The sequence below is a fragment of the Engystomops pustulosus genome, chromosome 8, assembly GCF_040894005.1.
Source record: "Engystomops pustulosus chromosome 8, aEngPut4.maternal, whole genome shotgun sequence".
NCBI classification, from domain to species: domain Eukaryota; kingdom Metazoa; phylum Chordata; class Amphibia; order Anura; family Leptodactylidae; genus Engystomops; species Engystomops pustulosus.
In genome coordinates, this window is record NC_092418.1 from 71,688,110 (window position 1) to 71,704,525 (window position 16,416).

The 16,416-nt window shown below is 37.8% G+C and overlaps 1 protein-coding gene across 2 annotated transcripts in view; it reads right to left on the bottom strand.

Moving 5' to 3' along the window:
- LOC140075371 (aldehyde oxidase-like) overlaps nucleotides 1-16,416 on the bottom strand; it is a 61,059-nt gene that overhangs the window by 25,529 nt on the left and 19,114 nt on the right. For both annotated transcript variants that reach the window (XM_072121169.1, XM_072121168.1), the window contains exons 7-20: nucleotides 15,420-15,482; nucleotides 14,760-14,840; nucleotides 13,196-13,340; nucleotides 11,988-12,080; nucleotides 10,963-11,114; nucleotides 10,715-10,808; nucleotides 9,027-9,139; nucleotides 7,295-7,479; nucleotides 7,048-7,210; nucleotides 5,841-5,945; nucleotides 4,418-4,587; nucleotides 2,578-2,704; nucleotides 2,131-2,253; nucleotides 1,172-1,268 (exon numbers count right to left, since the gene is read on the bottom strand). In XM_072121169.1, the coding sequence (XP_071977270.1) occupies nucleotides 1,172-1,268; nucleotides 2,131-2,253; nucleotides 2,578-2,704; nucleotides 4,418-4,587; nucleotides 5,841-5,945; nucleotides 7,048-7,210; nucleotides 7,295-7,479; nucleotides 9,027-9,139; nucleotides 10,715-10,808; nucleotides 10,963-11,114; nucleotides 11,988-12,080; nucleotides 13,196-13,340; nucleotides 14,760-14,840; nucleotides 15,420-15,482 (1,711 nt within the window). The remainder of the gene's footprint in view (nucleotides 1-1,171; nucleotides 1,269-2,130; nucleotides 2,254-2,577; nucleotides 2,705-4,417; nucleotides 4,588-5,840; nucleotides 5,946-7,047; nucleotides 7,211-7,294; nucleotides 7,480-9,026; nucleotides 9,140-10,714; nucleotides 10,809-10,962; nucleotides 11,115-11,987; nucleotides 12,081-13,195; nucleotides 13,341-14,759; nucleotides 14,841-15,419; nucleotides 15,483-16,416) is intronic.

Sequence of the window (16,416 nt, forward strand, 5' to 3'; positions counted from 1 at the left end):
GTTATTTAATATAGTGTGGTGTCATTGTAAGACATTTGAACCCTTAGTCTGTCAAAATAAAAACAATTTAAAAAGGAACAATTCATTGACTAATTTGCAGTAAAAATGAATAAATGACTGCCCTTGTAGAAGAATGAATGACTGTTCATATTTTGTCATGTGCAAAATAAATATTGTATATAATTGCTGCCTGATGATGCTATGTGAAAAAGTGTCTCGGTGTACCCGATGAACAGCGTGGAGGAGATAATGGGACAGAAATGATTAGTCCCTATAATGAAACATGAATTCATTTCTATAGTTGAGGCCAGACGGGAATCTGGAATTCAGGTGGAAGATCCAGTACGCCTCTCGATCCATGAGGAGTTTTTGGATGCTGCCTCCTCTTTTATTTAAATGAATTTTCTCAATGGCATAGCCTCTCAGGAAATCAGTTTTACCCGCATGGATATCTATGAAATGCCTCGATGCTCCTGATATTGCCCTTTTGTGTTCGAAGGGAGCTGTTTTCCTGCTGATGTCTCCCAGGTGTTCCAGGAATCTGACTTTAAATTTTCTTTTAGTGGCCCCTACATATTTTTTGTTGCACTGTATGCATTCTATGATGTATATGACATTATCACTGTTGCAGTTAATGTAAGAGGCAATGTGATGTTCTTGTGTGTTGTCATAGTTGAAGAAATTTTTAGTGGGTGAGACATAATTGCAAGTTTTGCAGGGATGTGAGCCACAATTGAAAAAACCCTCGTGTCTCAACCAATTTTGTTTATTATTATGTCGGATAGGAAAACTGGGTGAGATGATGTTGCCTATTGTGGTGGCTCGTCGAGACACTACATCACAGCCTTCTATCAAAATTTGCGCAAGTGTGTCATCTTGTGTCAATATCGATAAATTTTTCTGAATAATGTGTTTGATTGCATTAAATTGGGGGCTGTATTGTACTACCAGTGTGGGTTTGTTCCTAACATTTCGTTTTTTGTTTGAATTGGAGGTTTCCAAGAGTGAATTTCTATCTTTGCATGACACTATTTCTTCATACATCCTTCATAGCTCGCTGATGGAATATACCCGGCAGTGAGCGTGAAGGGGTTAAATCAAGATATCTAACACTATTGCTGTAGATATTGTGCAAAGCTGAAGGAAAGTTAGGAAAGGCCATTAGTCATACCTTCAAGTATGTGGTCCACTGTTTTGAAAGCCTCATCCACATTTCCATCATGCAGTTTCTTATCCGGCTCAAAAAAGGAATTGTGTTTTATTGCATCCTTTAACAAAGGGCAGAGATATTACAAACTTGGCACCAAGCATGAAGCACACAACATGTCCAAGGCCTCAATAACTTATCGCCAGTATTATGTTTGGTTCATAAGGCATGAAATCAAATCTTAGATTTCCTTTAAAGGAAATGTATCATCAAAATCCATCATGATAAACCAGGGGCTCTTACTCATAGACCCAGGCACTGTGACTCTGATAATCTTCTTATATTTGTTATCCATGGCCTCCTTCCTTCTAAAATCAACTTTTAAAATTATCCTAATGAGCCAGAAGGGTACAGTTACAGTATGCACTTCCCTCTCCTGAAACTTCCTTTGCTACAGCGAGATTATGTCAGGCAGAGGGAGGAGGAAGAAAACATAACTGAAGCATGTTAAAGGAGTTGAACAGCAGAAGAAAAATATGGCATAAGAAATATGGCAGCCTATCCACAGGCCGTGTCCAGTATTTCAGCCATGGAGATGAGCTTTAGAACCAGTCATGATCTATGGACATGAGGGACACTGTTTCAGCAAGAAAGCTGTATATTCTAGCTCTCAAAATAATGTAGCCAAAGCTGTCAAACTATGAAAAACTTTAATTTTGTGGAAAATGTCTAATTTCCTTGTTCCAAGCAGATGGAATTGTTTAAACTATACATTTTAGAACGAACAATGGTCAACTGTGCATCTAAATGGTCTGGAAAGAATGTTTGTACTTGTTATATAAGTTTTTCAGTTAGTACCGGTAAGTTGTTAATATGGAGTATAACTTGTTGCTTTATGAGTTTTAATACATGGTGTAGTGTTTTATACATTCACTTCTGCTGAGGGACTAGACAGACTAGGTTAATAAGCATTGATATCTTACCTCAATAGTGAAAATCACTGGTTCAATATCTTCATAGACAATCTTCACCTCTTTAGCCGCTTGTTTGGCACGCTCAGGCGTGTCGGCTACAACTGCACAGACGATGTAGCCAACACATAGCACCTTTATAAAGCGGATACATAATAGAATAGAATACTTGTTGTGGATCAGTACATACATAATATTAATGACTTAGTTGCATTGCATTTTCCATTAATAGTAATTCTGAATGACTTTGTTGGTGTATAAAATGTTGGTAAAAGCATCATTTTAAAGTAAAATTACAGAGATAATCGTCTTTCAAGTATCTGTCCTGACTCTATAGACAGCTTTGTAAAACTTTGTGAAATAATACTCGGCATAAAACTGGTAGCTATAACACAAAGAGAATGTAACCTCTGAGATCTTAGGGCTTCATAGGATGGTAAACTATACTCTGTGACTTACCTTCTTGTCTGCCAGTAACTGGTCAGGCCAGTAATAATAAGAAAAATCATTTGTCCCAGGGACATCTTTGGCAGTGATAACATCGCACACGCCTGGCATGTTCAGTGCTTCTGTCACATCCAATGATCTATGGCATGAACAGAAAAACAAACCCGCTAAATACCCTCTGATTTGTACTGTAGAATATTAAAATACATGTTATACAAACCACACAACATTCTAGAGTAAGTCTCATGTATTGTCTTGCTAAAAACATTCATAACATATCAGCAGGAAATGGCTTTAAAATGTCACTTAAAATGTCACTAAAACTTTGCCCATTGCTTTCATTACCTAAGTCCTGCAGTGCCCTTACTATCCTCCTCTGATTAGCCCGTATCTGCTGTTGTTACCTCCTCTGTTTGTGCTGATTTGTGCCCAAGAAATTCTATGGATACTAACTACTAGAACGGAAGCTTCTGCTCCCTATTCACCCTATAGGAAGAGGTCTCATGATGCTGCTCTGTTTAGCTTGCAGGAGAGTCTTGTGACTGTGCCGCTTTGTAGATGTAGAAGTGTTGTGCAAAGAATAGTGAGGATCCATGTTTCCTATCAGCCCATCAATTGTAGTTCATGAACCATTGTAAAATTCTATGTCTCTCTCTGCACCTCAAGCTTTATCATAGACTCTCCACTTCTCCCTCTAGCTCCCACCCTCTGACTCTATCTTCACAGTAGGGAAGTTTTAAACTCTTGATGCCCACGCAGAACACACTATACACTTTGCCTACCTATTTCACTACTACTTATACCATGTTCCTTGTTACTCCAAGTGACGGAGGCTGCCTGGCTAGTCACTACATAGACCTTGTAAGTAAAGACTTTGCTGGGTTCAGTGGATTAACTTGAATCTCAATGGATTTGCTGCTAAGTTACTTCAAAAGAGAACACAAGCCATAATGGGAACTATGGGAATAATGTAGTTGACAGCAAAGGCAGAAAAAGGGTTTTCTCCGCCCACTTCTTTGCTGCTGAGGACAATTTATGACAAGTAGCTTAGAGAAGGAACATATGCCTTATCTCTGGAAAGGAAAATGTGAGCCACGCAATATGGGCATCACCTTGAAAAGGGAGTATCAAATATATAAAAATTTTATAAAAATCATTGTGATCCAGAGTTACACTTTGATGTTCAGTTTGTTGGAGTTTAACCATCGAGACAACGCTGTCTACATTCTAGAACCCCTCTAGGTTGGCTTTTATCCTGCTTTATGCGATTAGGCTTCTGAAAAAAGTAATGCTTGATGTTGAAGGGGCTACCTTCACAGCATCTAAAAGGTAAAGTTTTCCTTATTCCACCCTGCAGAACATATTTGCATATTTCTCATAATTTTGTTGTTCGGCCTAGATGCTATGGGTGAGATCTCTTCTCTGTCACAGAGAGGTTTGATTTAAAAGGTGTATTCTCCTGCACTTGAAATGAAAATCTACTAGTCTGTGCCATGTTCTGATGCAAATTTACTCTAATCAATCAGACCAGGGAAGTGTCTATGCAGTCTCTATGTAAGTCCAACTAGTTATTGATGGTCTTGGAAAGCAGAAGAAACAAAATCTTACGTTCCAAATTGCCTCTGAACTATGTTAAAATCTAATTGGTTGTCAGAGGAAACCACAGCATACCAGTAATGTTATTGAGGGAGGATTATTATGGTCATCTATGAAGAAATATACAGAGCCTGTGAAAATGACATCCCAATTTTTCAGATTCCTCCTTGAATTAGAAACCCAGGGAAGGAATTGTGTTATATAGTATAATAAGGCCTGAACATATATTCACTTTATAAACATATAGTACACTCACATGATTTTTGCATGAGCTCTTGAGCTTGTGACCAAAGCCAAATACATCTCACCCTCCACAGCTGGCATGTCGTCACAGTATACTGCTTCACCAGACGCTTGCATCATAGCTGAATGATGCATGATGGGACGCCCAACAGCATCCTGGATGGGTTGATGAACTGTAATGTCCTAGGAATGATGCAAAAATGTCTGTTAAATCTACTTATAATGAGAAATTGCTTTTCTGAATTACTCTTGTCTTGATTATAGTAACTAGTCTTCCACTGTAATTCTCTCCTCTACAATGAATTAATACAGTAACTAAACTCATCTTTCAGACACTACATTGCCCATCACTTTTCTAACACTATTCAAACACATTTACTAAGGGCTTTACGCCAGTTTTCTGTCGGACTTTAAATGTTAAATGTCCACCAAAAAAGGGTGGTGCGCTCTGTCGGGGCTATGCAGAGGGTGCCAGAATCAAGAAGAACATGTGCCAGAAATCCTGAATATGGCGCACTCTACACTAAACAAAGACAAACTGCACAAAGTGCCCCATCATCCTCATCCGCAATGTACTCAACCATACTGCACTACCCTACTACTCCTCCCTGCTCTCAGTCTATTCTTCATCCTGTGTTCTTCAATATGACAGTGATTAAAGATCACTCACTTCTTCAGGACTTCTCCTGAGATGCACTCAGCTTCTGTTATAGATAGTGAGTAGAACCCTCATTCCTTCTTACTATTTTCTTACTGTATAATGTCTTGTGTTGTTTTGTGATGTAAAGCTCTACAGATTATGATGCTGCTATATAACTAAAGATTTACCATTATTACTATTATCATATGAGAATGTGAAATATGCTTTCTAGCATTCCCCTTCTATGTCAAAACTAGTAATTTTACCAATAAATAAATTGCTTCCAAAGTAATTTTCACATGAGCAGAAAAGAGTCAATTTTTGCCTGAGAGAGTCACTTGTAGAGAGGCTCTGTGAACCATAGAACAGGTGATATTGGCAGTTAAAGACATGATGGGGGAGATTGATCAGAAGTGTCTGAGATAAAACTGATCTAGTTGCCCATGGAAACCAATCAGAACTCAGCTTTAATTTTAAAATCAGCTGTGGGCTAAATGAAAACTGAGCTCTAATTGGTTGCCATGGGCAAATAGAACAATTCAGCTCTCAGACACTTCTGATAAATCTCCCCCTATACAGTTGGGGATGCAGTTTACAATTACAGATACAATCCCTGTATACACTGCTTACACGCTCTTCCCTGTACTTGAGCTTTACCTTCCACCAGGTTTACGGTCACAGTCTTACATCCAAATAACCTTACAAGGTGGTGACTATAGGTAATCCCACACATGCATGCATGAGTGTTCGCTTATAATTTATCTCACATCTCTCTCAGATATCCATTTCATCTTACCTGGTATTTCTGCATAGTCTTCAGGGATGTATTCTGTATTACAGTACTTTCAAGATTGCTAGTATGAGACATGTCTGTAGGATTTATGTGTCCATTCAAGTTATACTGCAATACAACAAAAAGAGTAAAATATGGGGAAAACTTTAAAGTAAAAATTTACATTAAGTACAGTACCAAAAAAAGAATTAGCTTTACATGTGCCTGTCACCAGCTCCCTTCATCCACATTTATTAAATAGAACCTGTCACCTCCGCTTTCCCCCAAAAGCCCCAAAGAGTACCTTGTTCAACACTTTTCAATTGTAAAAATTGTGTTTTATATCTTCTATAAAACACTTTTATACATGCTATGATATAAAGTCAAAGAGGCAGGGGAACTCAACTATGCAGTCCAGCTACCCCGCCTCTCCAAGGCTGTTTTCACTGTTAACTCTGTCCCCTATCTTCTTCCTTAGCAATCTTGCGCCTGGCCTGCACCTGCACCTGCGCATTGCCGGAAAGCTTCACAGTCGCACATGCGCCACTTCAATGCTGGCTGGCTACCTCATACCAGCTCTCACAATCATGGCGCATGTGTGGCTGTGTAGGGGAAACACAAGAGAGTTTCAGACTCTTTCAGAAATGGTATTCATATTTGGAAACTCACTTTATAAAGCATACCAAAGTTATTCAGTCTATTCCAAGAAGTGGAAGCATTTAGGATCTTATAGTGAGCAGGTTTAGGGAAAATTTTCCAATAATGGAAAATATTTGCACAGTTACTAGACGAGTTATATCACTAACTATTATAAGGGGCGGATTAAGACTGTCATGGGCCCTGGGCTGTATGAATATTATATATTTTAAGCTTTACAAGTCTGGAAGTCACTTCCTACATATGGTACTAGAATCAAGCTTCTTTGGGAATGAAGGATGTGTCCCTTCTGCCTGCTTTCAAACTCCACTTTCAGGACCTTTGGAGGGACTTCAAAGGTCCTGAAATGTCTCTTGTGCACATATGTATTGAGATCAGGAACAGATGTACATGGGTGAAGGTCCTTCTGAGTATAAAATTTTGTTGAGTGGTTTGGATGGCCATGGGCCCTCTAGAAGGCTTGGGCCCGAGCTACCACTCAAACTGCCTATATTATAATCCACTACTGACTGTTATCTAAGTAAAACTTTGTATGCCTGTAGTTTCAGTCATATAGTCATCATATTTAACCCACCTCGGATTTCAGGGTTTGTAACACTTCCAGGTAAAATTTGAAGAAAAAGCTGACAGTTAATGACCTTCTGTATTCCACCTTTCCACCCGTAGCAGAGGGTGTAAGAGAAATCTCTTCCAAAATTAACCTACATGCTTCACCCAGTGTCTCTTCATTCCATTTCCTGGTAAGATAAAAAAGTTGAATCATATTATGTAAAACAATAGCCACAGACATGGCAATACACCATAATCATAATGCCACAAACCTTCCAATTACTCCTTTCCTTGCCTTATTTGCTTGAATTGTGGTAGCACCAACACCACCAAAGTAAATATTCATATCTTCAATGATGCCTGAATTCTCCCGAAATAGAACTCTCATTCCAGCAACCAGTATAGCCACAGAATTTACTTTTCTTTGTGCCTGTCTGTAGGCGGACACAACCTCCCACTGTAGACAGAAAATAATAGCTTAATGGAAATCTGCCATCAAAATTCAGCATGGCTAAACCAGGGACACTTAGTCATAGATCCAGGCACTGTGACCGTGGTAATCTTCTTATATTTGCTATCCATGGCTTCCTTTTTTCTAAAATCAACTTTTAAAATTATGCTTGAGAACCTGAAGATTCAGGCTTCTACACTGTCTCATCCTGGCCCCCTTCTCCTACTTGGCACTTCTCCCCTCCCTTGCCTGATGTAATATCACTGCAGCAGAGGAAGCACACAGTGGGAGGGGGAAGGGCTCCTTGCACACTATAACAGTCTGCAGCATGGAGGGGCTTTTGGAGTAGCCCTTCAGGCTCATTAGCATCATTTTAAAAGTTGATTTTAGAAGAAAGGAGGCCATGGATAACAAATATAAGAATATTACCACAGTCAGGGTGCCTGGATCTATAAGTAAGTGTCCCTTGTTTATATAATGCTTGATTTTGATATTAAAATGTAAATATATTATCCATTTTACAATGTAGGTATATAAGTATTGTCCATAAAAATGAAATAACCACTCCTCCCCTGGTAGACAGTAAGGAGAATAGTTCCAGTCCTTAGTGTCTTGCAGTTAAGGAACAGAGATTGGAGAAGAAGAATGCCAGTCTACCTGAGCAACCAGAGGAAGAAGCTGGGACAGGCATAGTCTGCCATAGACCCTGGCTTCCTAGCCTGTGTCCAGGGTACCAGAAAAAGAGAGGAACATCTAACCCAGGCCTTTCCTCAGCATTAAATCTTCTTCTGTCAGGGAGGGGATGGGAGAAATCAGCCCTCTGATTGGCTTGTATAGGAATTGTTTCAGTAAAGAATCAAATATTCATTGTAGACACTGACTCTCTGGACTTATTTCCCGTCGGGGTGCACCCCACCATGCCATCCCTTCCAGAGAGAAGCAACAAGTGGTTACACCATATTGGTGCCTGGCAGACCCAGCATAGCGCTGGGGCCACCCCTAACCCAAGCACTGCATTTGCAATATACTTTATTATGTGTCCTTTCTTTTCCTGCAGATAGCAATGTATCTAAAAGATTTCTAAAGTTTGCATTAAAAAAATAGATAGATAGGAGAGCAGGTAAAATAATGACTCATGCATACCTAGAGAATATTTCTCTCAGTGATTTAGCATTGTAAGGAGATTATGGAGCAATAGGAGATGAGACTTTTCAGTGAGTCATTAGAAACATTATCAGCTTCTCTTTATCTATAAGCGGCTACTGTGGGATGAAAGGCTGATTTACACAAACCGGATGAAAGGGATGGGAAACCAAACATATATCTTTAATAATGCATGCTACAAATGTTATTAAAATCACCTGCACTATTTATGAAATTAGGTTAAAACTTCAGTTACGCTTTGTATATTGTCATTGTACGCTCATGGTTCTGTTGTCTAGATATCCCCTGAGAATAAGCAGAGTCTTTTACCTCAGGACCACAGGCACTACCCTAATCCCTTGTTCCTCTCCCCACTGGAAACTATTCTTCAAATAAAAAATATACATCACCTTTTGAGAAAAAGGAATAAACACTGACACCAGAACTTCTTCCGGCAGGAGACGGGAAGAGGCTTCCTTACATTTGAAGAAGTCTTCATTGCAAATGATTTGTCGTGCTCCTCCTATGACCAGTTATACAAATATTTTGAAAATACAAAAATATGGCACAATCATTAATAACACTACTTTCAATTTCTTCACTTATACACAGTCCAATCGTAAGTAAATAAATTTATGTTAGAAACAGCCCACATTTACCAGGATTTTCTGTAACTTGCAGTGCAGCCTTTTGGTGCAAATCAGTTTAAAACAAGTATATATACATATATATATAATATACATACATATAAAATATACTAATTGACCGAGAAAAAACAGACGCATTTAGCCAAGTAGGTATGGTTTCATTGATTCATAAAATACAAATTTTCCCTTTAAGTCAATTATAAATTGACTTAAAGGGAACCTGCCAGATTTTTGCACCACCCTAAATTTCACTCAATGGGGCAAATTTATCAAGCTATCTGAAAGTCAGAATATTTCTAGTTGCCCATAGCAACCAATCACAGCTCTCCTTTGAAATATTCATGAGCACTGGTAAAATGAAAGCTGAGATGTGATTGGATGCCATGGGCAACTAGAAATATTCTGACTTTCAGACAGCTTGATAAATCTGCCCCATTATCTCAGAGAACTTCTATTGTGTTCTTCCCTGGTGCCTTCATAAAATGATTCTACTTGTTTAGTGTCGAGGGCGGGGGCAGGTAAATAACAGCATTCCCTTAAATTAGCCCATTCCTATGGGAAAGGGTATGTCAATAGAAGTAAACATAGGCAGGTTAGTGGTGTGGAGAGCTTGTACAATTAGCTCTCCACCCCTTGATGACAAATAAATATGATATTCAATATGATTGCTTTTTGTACACATGACAGCAGCACTTGCATCAGCACCAGCATGAGGAAACAGCAGAGAACAATCTACATATATAAGTTTCAATGATGACTACAAATTTATATAAAAGTCATGCTTTGAAATTTTTTAATTTCATTTAGTTCCATCAAGATGAGTAAAAATAAAGAAACAGAGCTGACAATATTATGACCTCATCGTAATCTCTTAAACTGATTACAAACTTCTTTCTATTTATCTACTATATTTCTACATCTATATACAGTATATTCCCATTTTTTAGGCCTGTGCCCGGGGCAAAATCCAATTATTGGCTTCTTCACACCAGGGGACAACACAGGAAGTGAAGTCCTCTGAAAAATGGAATCAACTCCCTGTGATCCGAGGTGGCCATTCATTGGATGTGACCCAACCAGCAGTACCAGGGTGACGCATGAGCCAGAGCATGGCAAGTATGCCATAGCATGTTTATATGTGTTTTTGTTTTTCATCCAACTTGACCTCTTGTTTTTTTTCCTATTTCTGGAAAATCTATTTTAAGGAGTATGTGATCTGTGTGTCTACACTGAACAAACCACCTACACGACCCAGTTGGTTTGTGCACCATAGCCTGTATCTATAGTTGTGTGCTTAGATGTATAGAAAAGAAGATTATTGGATAGTAATATAAACTCTCAATGGTTTTCTGTTTCATTAATATGGGAAATGATAGATTCAAAAGAGAAGATGTTTTCATGCCCTCTATTAGGTCATATTTCCAAAAAAAAAAAACATTATTATGGGTTACCTTTTGACAGGACATTAAGTGTAGCATTTCCACAGGCTAGTATAGGGTTCAGATCAGAATTTGGGTTCCGGCTAACTATGTGTCCTCCTAATGACTGCAACAGAGTTGTATAAAGTGATTGAAGCTGTATTCATAAATTATATATATAATAAATAATACATGATATATATATTTATAAGTTGAGATTTACATAGTTAATATTTTGTTTAGTTAATACTTTTTAATACAAGGATCATTTAGTGACATACAGCTACATTTCTGATCTGTTTTCCTGCTAAGGATTTTAGCTGTTGTAAAAGGACACGAAAAATCTTAGTCTTCTCCTCTGCGTGCTGGGACACTGCTTCCTCCAAAGTGTCCTTCAACATTGACAGAGTACATGCAGCACCTATAGAAATCCCTGTAAGGAAAGTAGAAAATGTTTAAAGTGGATTTGTCATTAGACCTTATATATAAATAAAATATAAATGAAATGGATGTATTCCCTCCGAAAGGTGCAGTATTGTTGTCAGTTTATTGTCATGCCATTGCTCAGTTGTTTCCAGTTTAATATTTAATAAAACTCGAATGGAAAAAACTATACAAATAAAACATTTTTTTAATTTTTTTTAATTTTTTTTTTATTTATTATTAAAATAAATATTAAAATCATTCTGATATATTGCAGTTTCTAACAGTGACCATTAAGCCTCACAATAAGCTGACACTTTCTGTTTTGTGGAGACCAACTGAACCGTGTTCTCCACAAGCTCATAAAGTATGTCTAGAAGACCATAGATCAAGGTGTGTTGTCTTCAGACTATTGATTCTAATAGACATGTGGCAGTTGTAAAACAAAACAGCACCTCAAGAGGGTCCCATAATGATGTGCAGAAAATACTATAAAATATACCAATACATTCAAACTAGAATGGATGAGAAAAAAAAAAGAATATGTTACAATGACGCTGGTAATTCAGATCCTTATTAAACTGCTTTAATAAAACAATTAACATCTAACCTTAATTATGTTTATAAAAAACTGTACGATCATACTCCGTTGGAGACCCTATTGGGCTCTTGAGAAACATGTTCATGTAAATATAGAGAAAACTATACATAAATTAGTAAAACTTTTAATTAGGGAGCACAATTATAAAGACCAACAAGAAAAAAAATACTTGCAAAGTGCCCAAAGTGCCAAATCACCCATCTAAATCTTAAATAAAATCTGTTATTTATAAAAAAAATATAAATCTAGTAAATACAGTATAAAATGAAATACAGTACATACCTCCCTTTGTGTATTTCACAGTACTGAGATCTGGAATCTTTCCAATGGAAATTATAACTGGATGGAAAACTCCTTTAAACTTTATCTCTGGTCCTGGATGATAGAAATGGTTTAACATGTGAATGTTGTGCTGTATATGAATCCATATCCACATACAGAGATCCATGTGGCTATTATTTTGGTTTTACCATGACGAGAAACTAGTTTTTTTTATATCAAAATCCAGGATGATAAACCAGGGATGCTTTTTATAGATCCAAGCACAGTGTGTTAATATTCCTATATTTATCCATGGTTTTCCCGCTTCTAAAATCAACTTGTAAAATTATGCTAATGAGACAGAAGTACAGTGGGTCATGTTACTAGACCCTCTTGCATCGCAGGCTGTTACACTGTGCCGAGCACTTCGCCCTCCCACTGTGTTAGATTATATCAGGCATAGAGTGGAAGAAGTACTGAAGGAGGAGGAGGAGAAAGTGTAACAGTCTGTGAAGCTACAGCACATAATTAAGATCATTTTAAATGTTGATTTTATAAGGTAGGATTTTCAAGTATAACAAATATAATAAGAATACCACAGTCACAGCCTGGATCTATGAGTAACTGTCCCTGGTTTATCATGCTTGATTTGGATTTCATTGACCTCATAACATATACGTCACCCTATATGTTTTCCTTTCTTTTCAAATTTCATCAAATTTTTACGAACCAAAGGAAATACACACATAACAACGGGAAATTTGGAAAAATCTGACACATTAACATACCTCATTCAATTTCTTATACTACATAATATAATAGGAAAGGAACTGGGGACCTGAATTCATAGAAAGCACCCCCCCCCCACCTCCACTGTAATAATTGAGAACTACAGGAGGCAAACAAGGGCATTGCCTATGGTTTCTGGAAAACCTGCTTAGACCCCAAGCACAACATTGTAACTAAGTCCAATAAGTACAGCATGGTATATTTTGCAGCATTGAAATTATCTTCCAAGGCACTTTTATGTATTATCTCTATGTTGTGACTTTACTATAGTTATAATCCTGTACATCGACACAGCTGAATTTTTATATCTTGGTATTACAGTAATTACCATATGTAGTGGAATATCATTGTATACAGATCTAAGTAACAAGATATGATATACTAATGAAAATATTTAGCTTCCAAAATTAAAATATACTTTATATATGCATGATGCTTACCTATGCTGGTGTTTCCTACCATAAGAGGGGCCTTTGGATATTTGTCTTTTAAATCCAGAAGGTCATCAAGATCAAAAACTGTGATCCATTTTAACTTCTCTCCCTGAAAGACCAATGACTGGGACATCTGCTTTTGTGTCATCAACTGGAAAAAAGGAGAACAACTGCCTTTCAATTGCCATACAATATATTTTTTAGAGTATTTCCCCTCTTTGAAATCCCACATGAAAAAGTTGTTCTTACAATCCCCTTTTAGAAATGTTTCACATATAAAAGAAACACTGGCCGAAAATATAGTCAAACAATTCTCAATTCATTTATAGACACATTGGGGCATATTTATTAGGACCTCTGCGCTACGCCAGTGGTGCAGAGGCCCTGAAATAATCGCAAATGCTAGCTTATTGCCCCGATCCGCCAACTTCTCGCCAGTGGGGCGTGAAGGGGGGGGGGGGGGGCGCGGCCGACCGGGAGTGGGCTGGCACGGGGCGTTACTGTCTCCGTGTCTGCGCACTCGCTGCTTTCGGGTTCTTTTCATATGTGAAAACTCAGCGGCTTTGTTTTTTTTCTACGCCAGGCCCTGCAAGAGCGCCAGCGTATGATAAATATCCCCCATAATGAGAGATTTATCTATGTCTCTTAGGGTGATGCCACACGTGGTGTTTTGAACGCGTTTTGACCCGTTTTTAAGCAGTCCGTCAAAAAATTTTTTTTTGACAGGTTTGACCAATTGTCTTAATTCAAACTGGTCAAAAACGCATGTTTTTTTTTTTAAAAAACGCATGCGTTTTTTCACGGACTGTTTAAAAATGGGCCAAAAATGCATTCAAAATGCCACGTGTGCCATCACCCTTAGAGCACATCTGTTCTAGTTGCCCATGGCAACCAATCAGAGCCAACTTTCATTTTCCCACAGCTGTAAAATTAGAGCTGATTTTGGTTTCCATGGGCAACTAGAACACTTTTACCTCAGAAACTTGATGATAAATCTCCCCCATACAGTACTTAAATGAATAGATAGATATCTTTCAAATTCAACAAGGGGGTATCCAAGCATAGATAAAGGCACTGTGGCTGTAGTAATCCTCTTATATTTGGTAACCATGTCCTCCTTTTTTTGAAAATCAACGTTTAATATTATGCTTATGAGTCTGATGGGTTACTCATGCACAGGGCCACATCTGCCATGAGGCGGATGAAGTCCCTGTCTCAGGCAGCAGATTGTGGACCCCTTTTAGGGGCTGCATATCGCCGCTGGTAGTACAGACTTGCCAATGGCTGGCAAGTCCGTACTACCTGAAAAATCAATTACATTGATGCCTTTAAGGTGCCTGATGCAGGTCAGTGACAGACGTACAAGACATCTGACACCCCATGTGTATGACTGTTCCTTATCCCTGAGCCTGTGCAATACTTAAAATGTGCACATTTCTGCATATGGCGGATATTGTTAAGGTGGTTTAACAGAGAAATCATATAAAATGATGGCATGATGATTACCTATTAAACCTTAATAGAAAGATGGAGAAAAGGAAAATGTTTTTTTTTTAAATGTGTAACTTACAATGAGTTCAGGAGGAAATATCAATTCCTGTGATGGGTCCAATGGCAGAAATTCTTCTTTGGCTAAAAGTGTTGTAGTTATCTACAGAAACAATATAAACAGTAATCTAGTTCAACAAGGAATTATCTATATCTCAATATCTACAATAGTCTAATGATGTGTGAATCATACTAAGTAAATCCGTCTCAACTGAACTATTTGGCTACAAAGAAATTGAGAGTTCATAAACTAAAATTGGTATGATGCCGAAGCCTGCAACACTCTATGTTAACACTCTCCAGAGCCCCACAGCCACATCTGCAGAAATATAGAAGTCATTTTTATACAGAACTAGCTATTATACATAATAAGGCAATATCTGCTATAAAGATGCTACCATCTACAAAGTACCACCAGTGGTAGATGGGTGGTAGATTTTTTTTAAACATGTTATCGCTAATAACAGATTGCTAATATAATTTCTGAACAAAAAGATTCACAGATCCAGCATTAGAACAATCCAGCTGCCTTTATTTATTAATCAATGGCATCCACAAGCATGTTGCAGGTTTACAGGTTTAAAAGTCAAGTCCCGATTCCTAATATTATACTTTACTATTATCTTAATTAATTTGGATTATATTTCATTTGATGTAATACTATTCCTACCAGGGCACTTACACAATCCTCCTGGTCAATCTCTGGTTGACCATTATTCTGTTCAAGTTTACAACAATTCTGCTCCTGGACAGATAATAAGAGAACATAACAAGGATTTATGTTACATACTGGTTGTGCAAGGCTCTACAGTAATATCACAACTAATTTATAGGTAATGATACAAATGATGTCCCCTTTTGTGAGTTTATTTTTGCTCATTCTCTCAGACACAACTATCCCTCAGAACTCCCACGATGCCCTTGAGATGCCTGTAAATAGGTAATTGTTATAATATGTATCAGATAAGTTTTAAACCCAGATTTCTGAGTGTTAAAGAAACCAAGAAAATGTGTTAAGACCCCAGTAACATGTTCATTCAAGAAAATCTAGCATCAAAATCAAGAATAATATACCAGTGGCCCTTACTGATAGATCCAGGTATTTTTTGGGTAATCTTATTTTTGTTACTAATGGCCTCCTTCCTTCTAAAATCAACTTTTAAAATTATGCTATGAAGCCAGAAGGTTAAACCGTAGTCACTGCGGTAGCTACACAGGCTATTAGTGTGAAGGAACACTCCCCCCCCCCCCATCCTCCTACTCACTGCTGCAGAGATTGCAGGCGGAGGGTGAGATTTGCTTCTGAACAGTGTAACAACAGTTTGTAAAGCCAGAGCACAGAGGGGCTAAAGTTGCCCTTCTAACTCATAATTTTGAAAGTTTATTTTAGAAGGAAGGAAGCCATGGACAACACGATTATCCATGATTAAGTGCCTCTAGTTTATCATGCTTGATTTTGGTGGTACATTTCCTATAAATTAAAAGTTCTTTAGAATTCTTTCTCATTCAACAATCAATATCAATACAAAATATTGATATCTATGTATATATATATACAGTATATACATATATTTATAAATAAAAAGAAAGAGAAAGTTTTGTGGAGATTGACCAACCAAGAGACTCATGTGAGGGACACCACGGGTGTAACTGCAGCGGTAGCAGCCATAGCAGGGGCC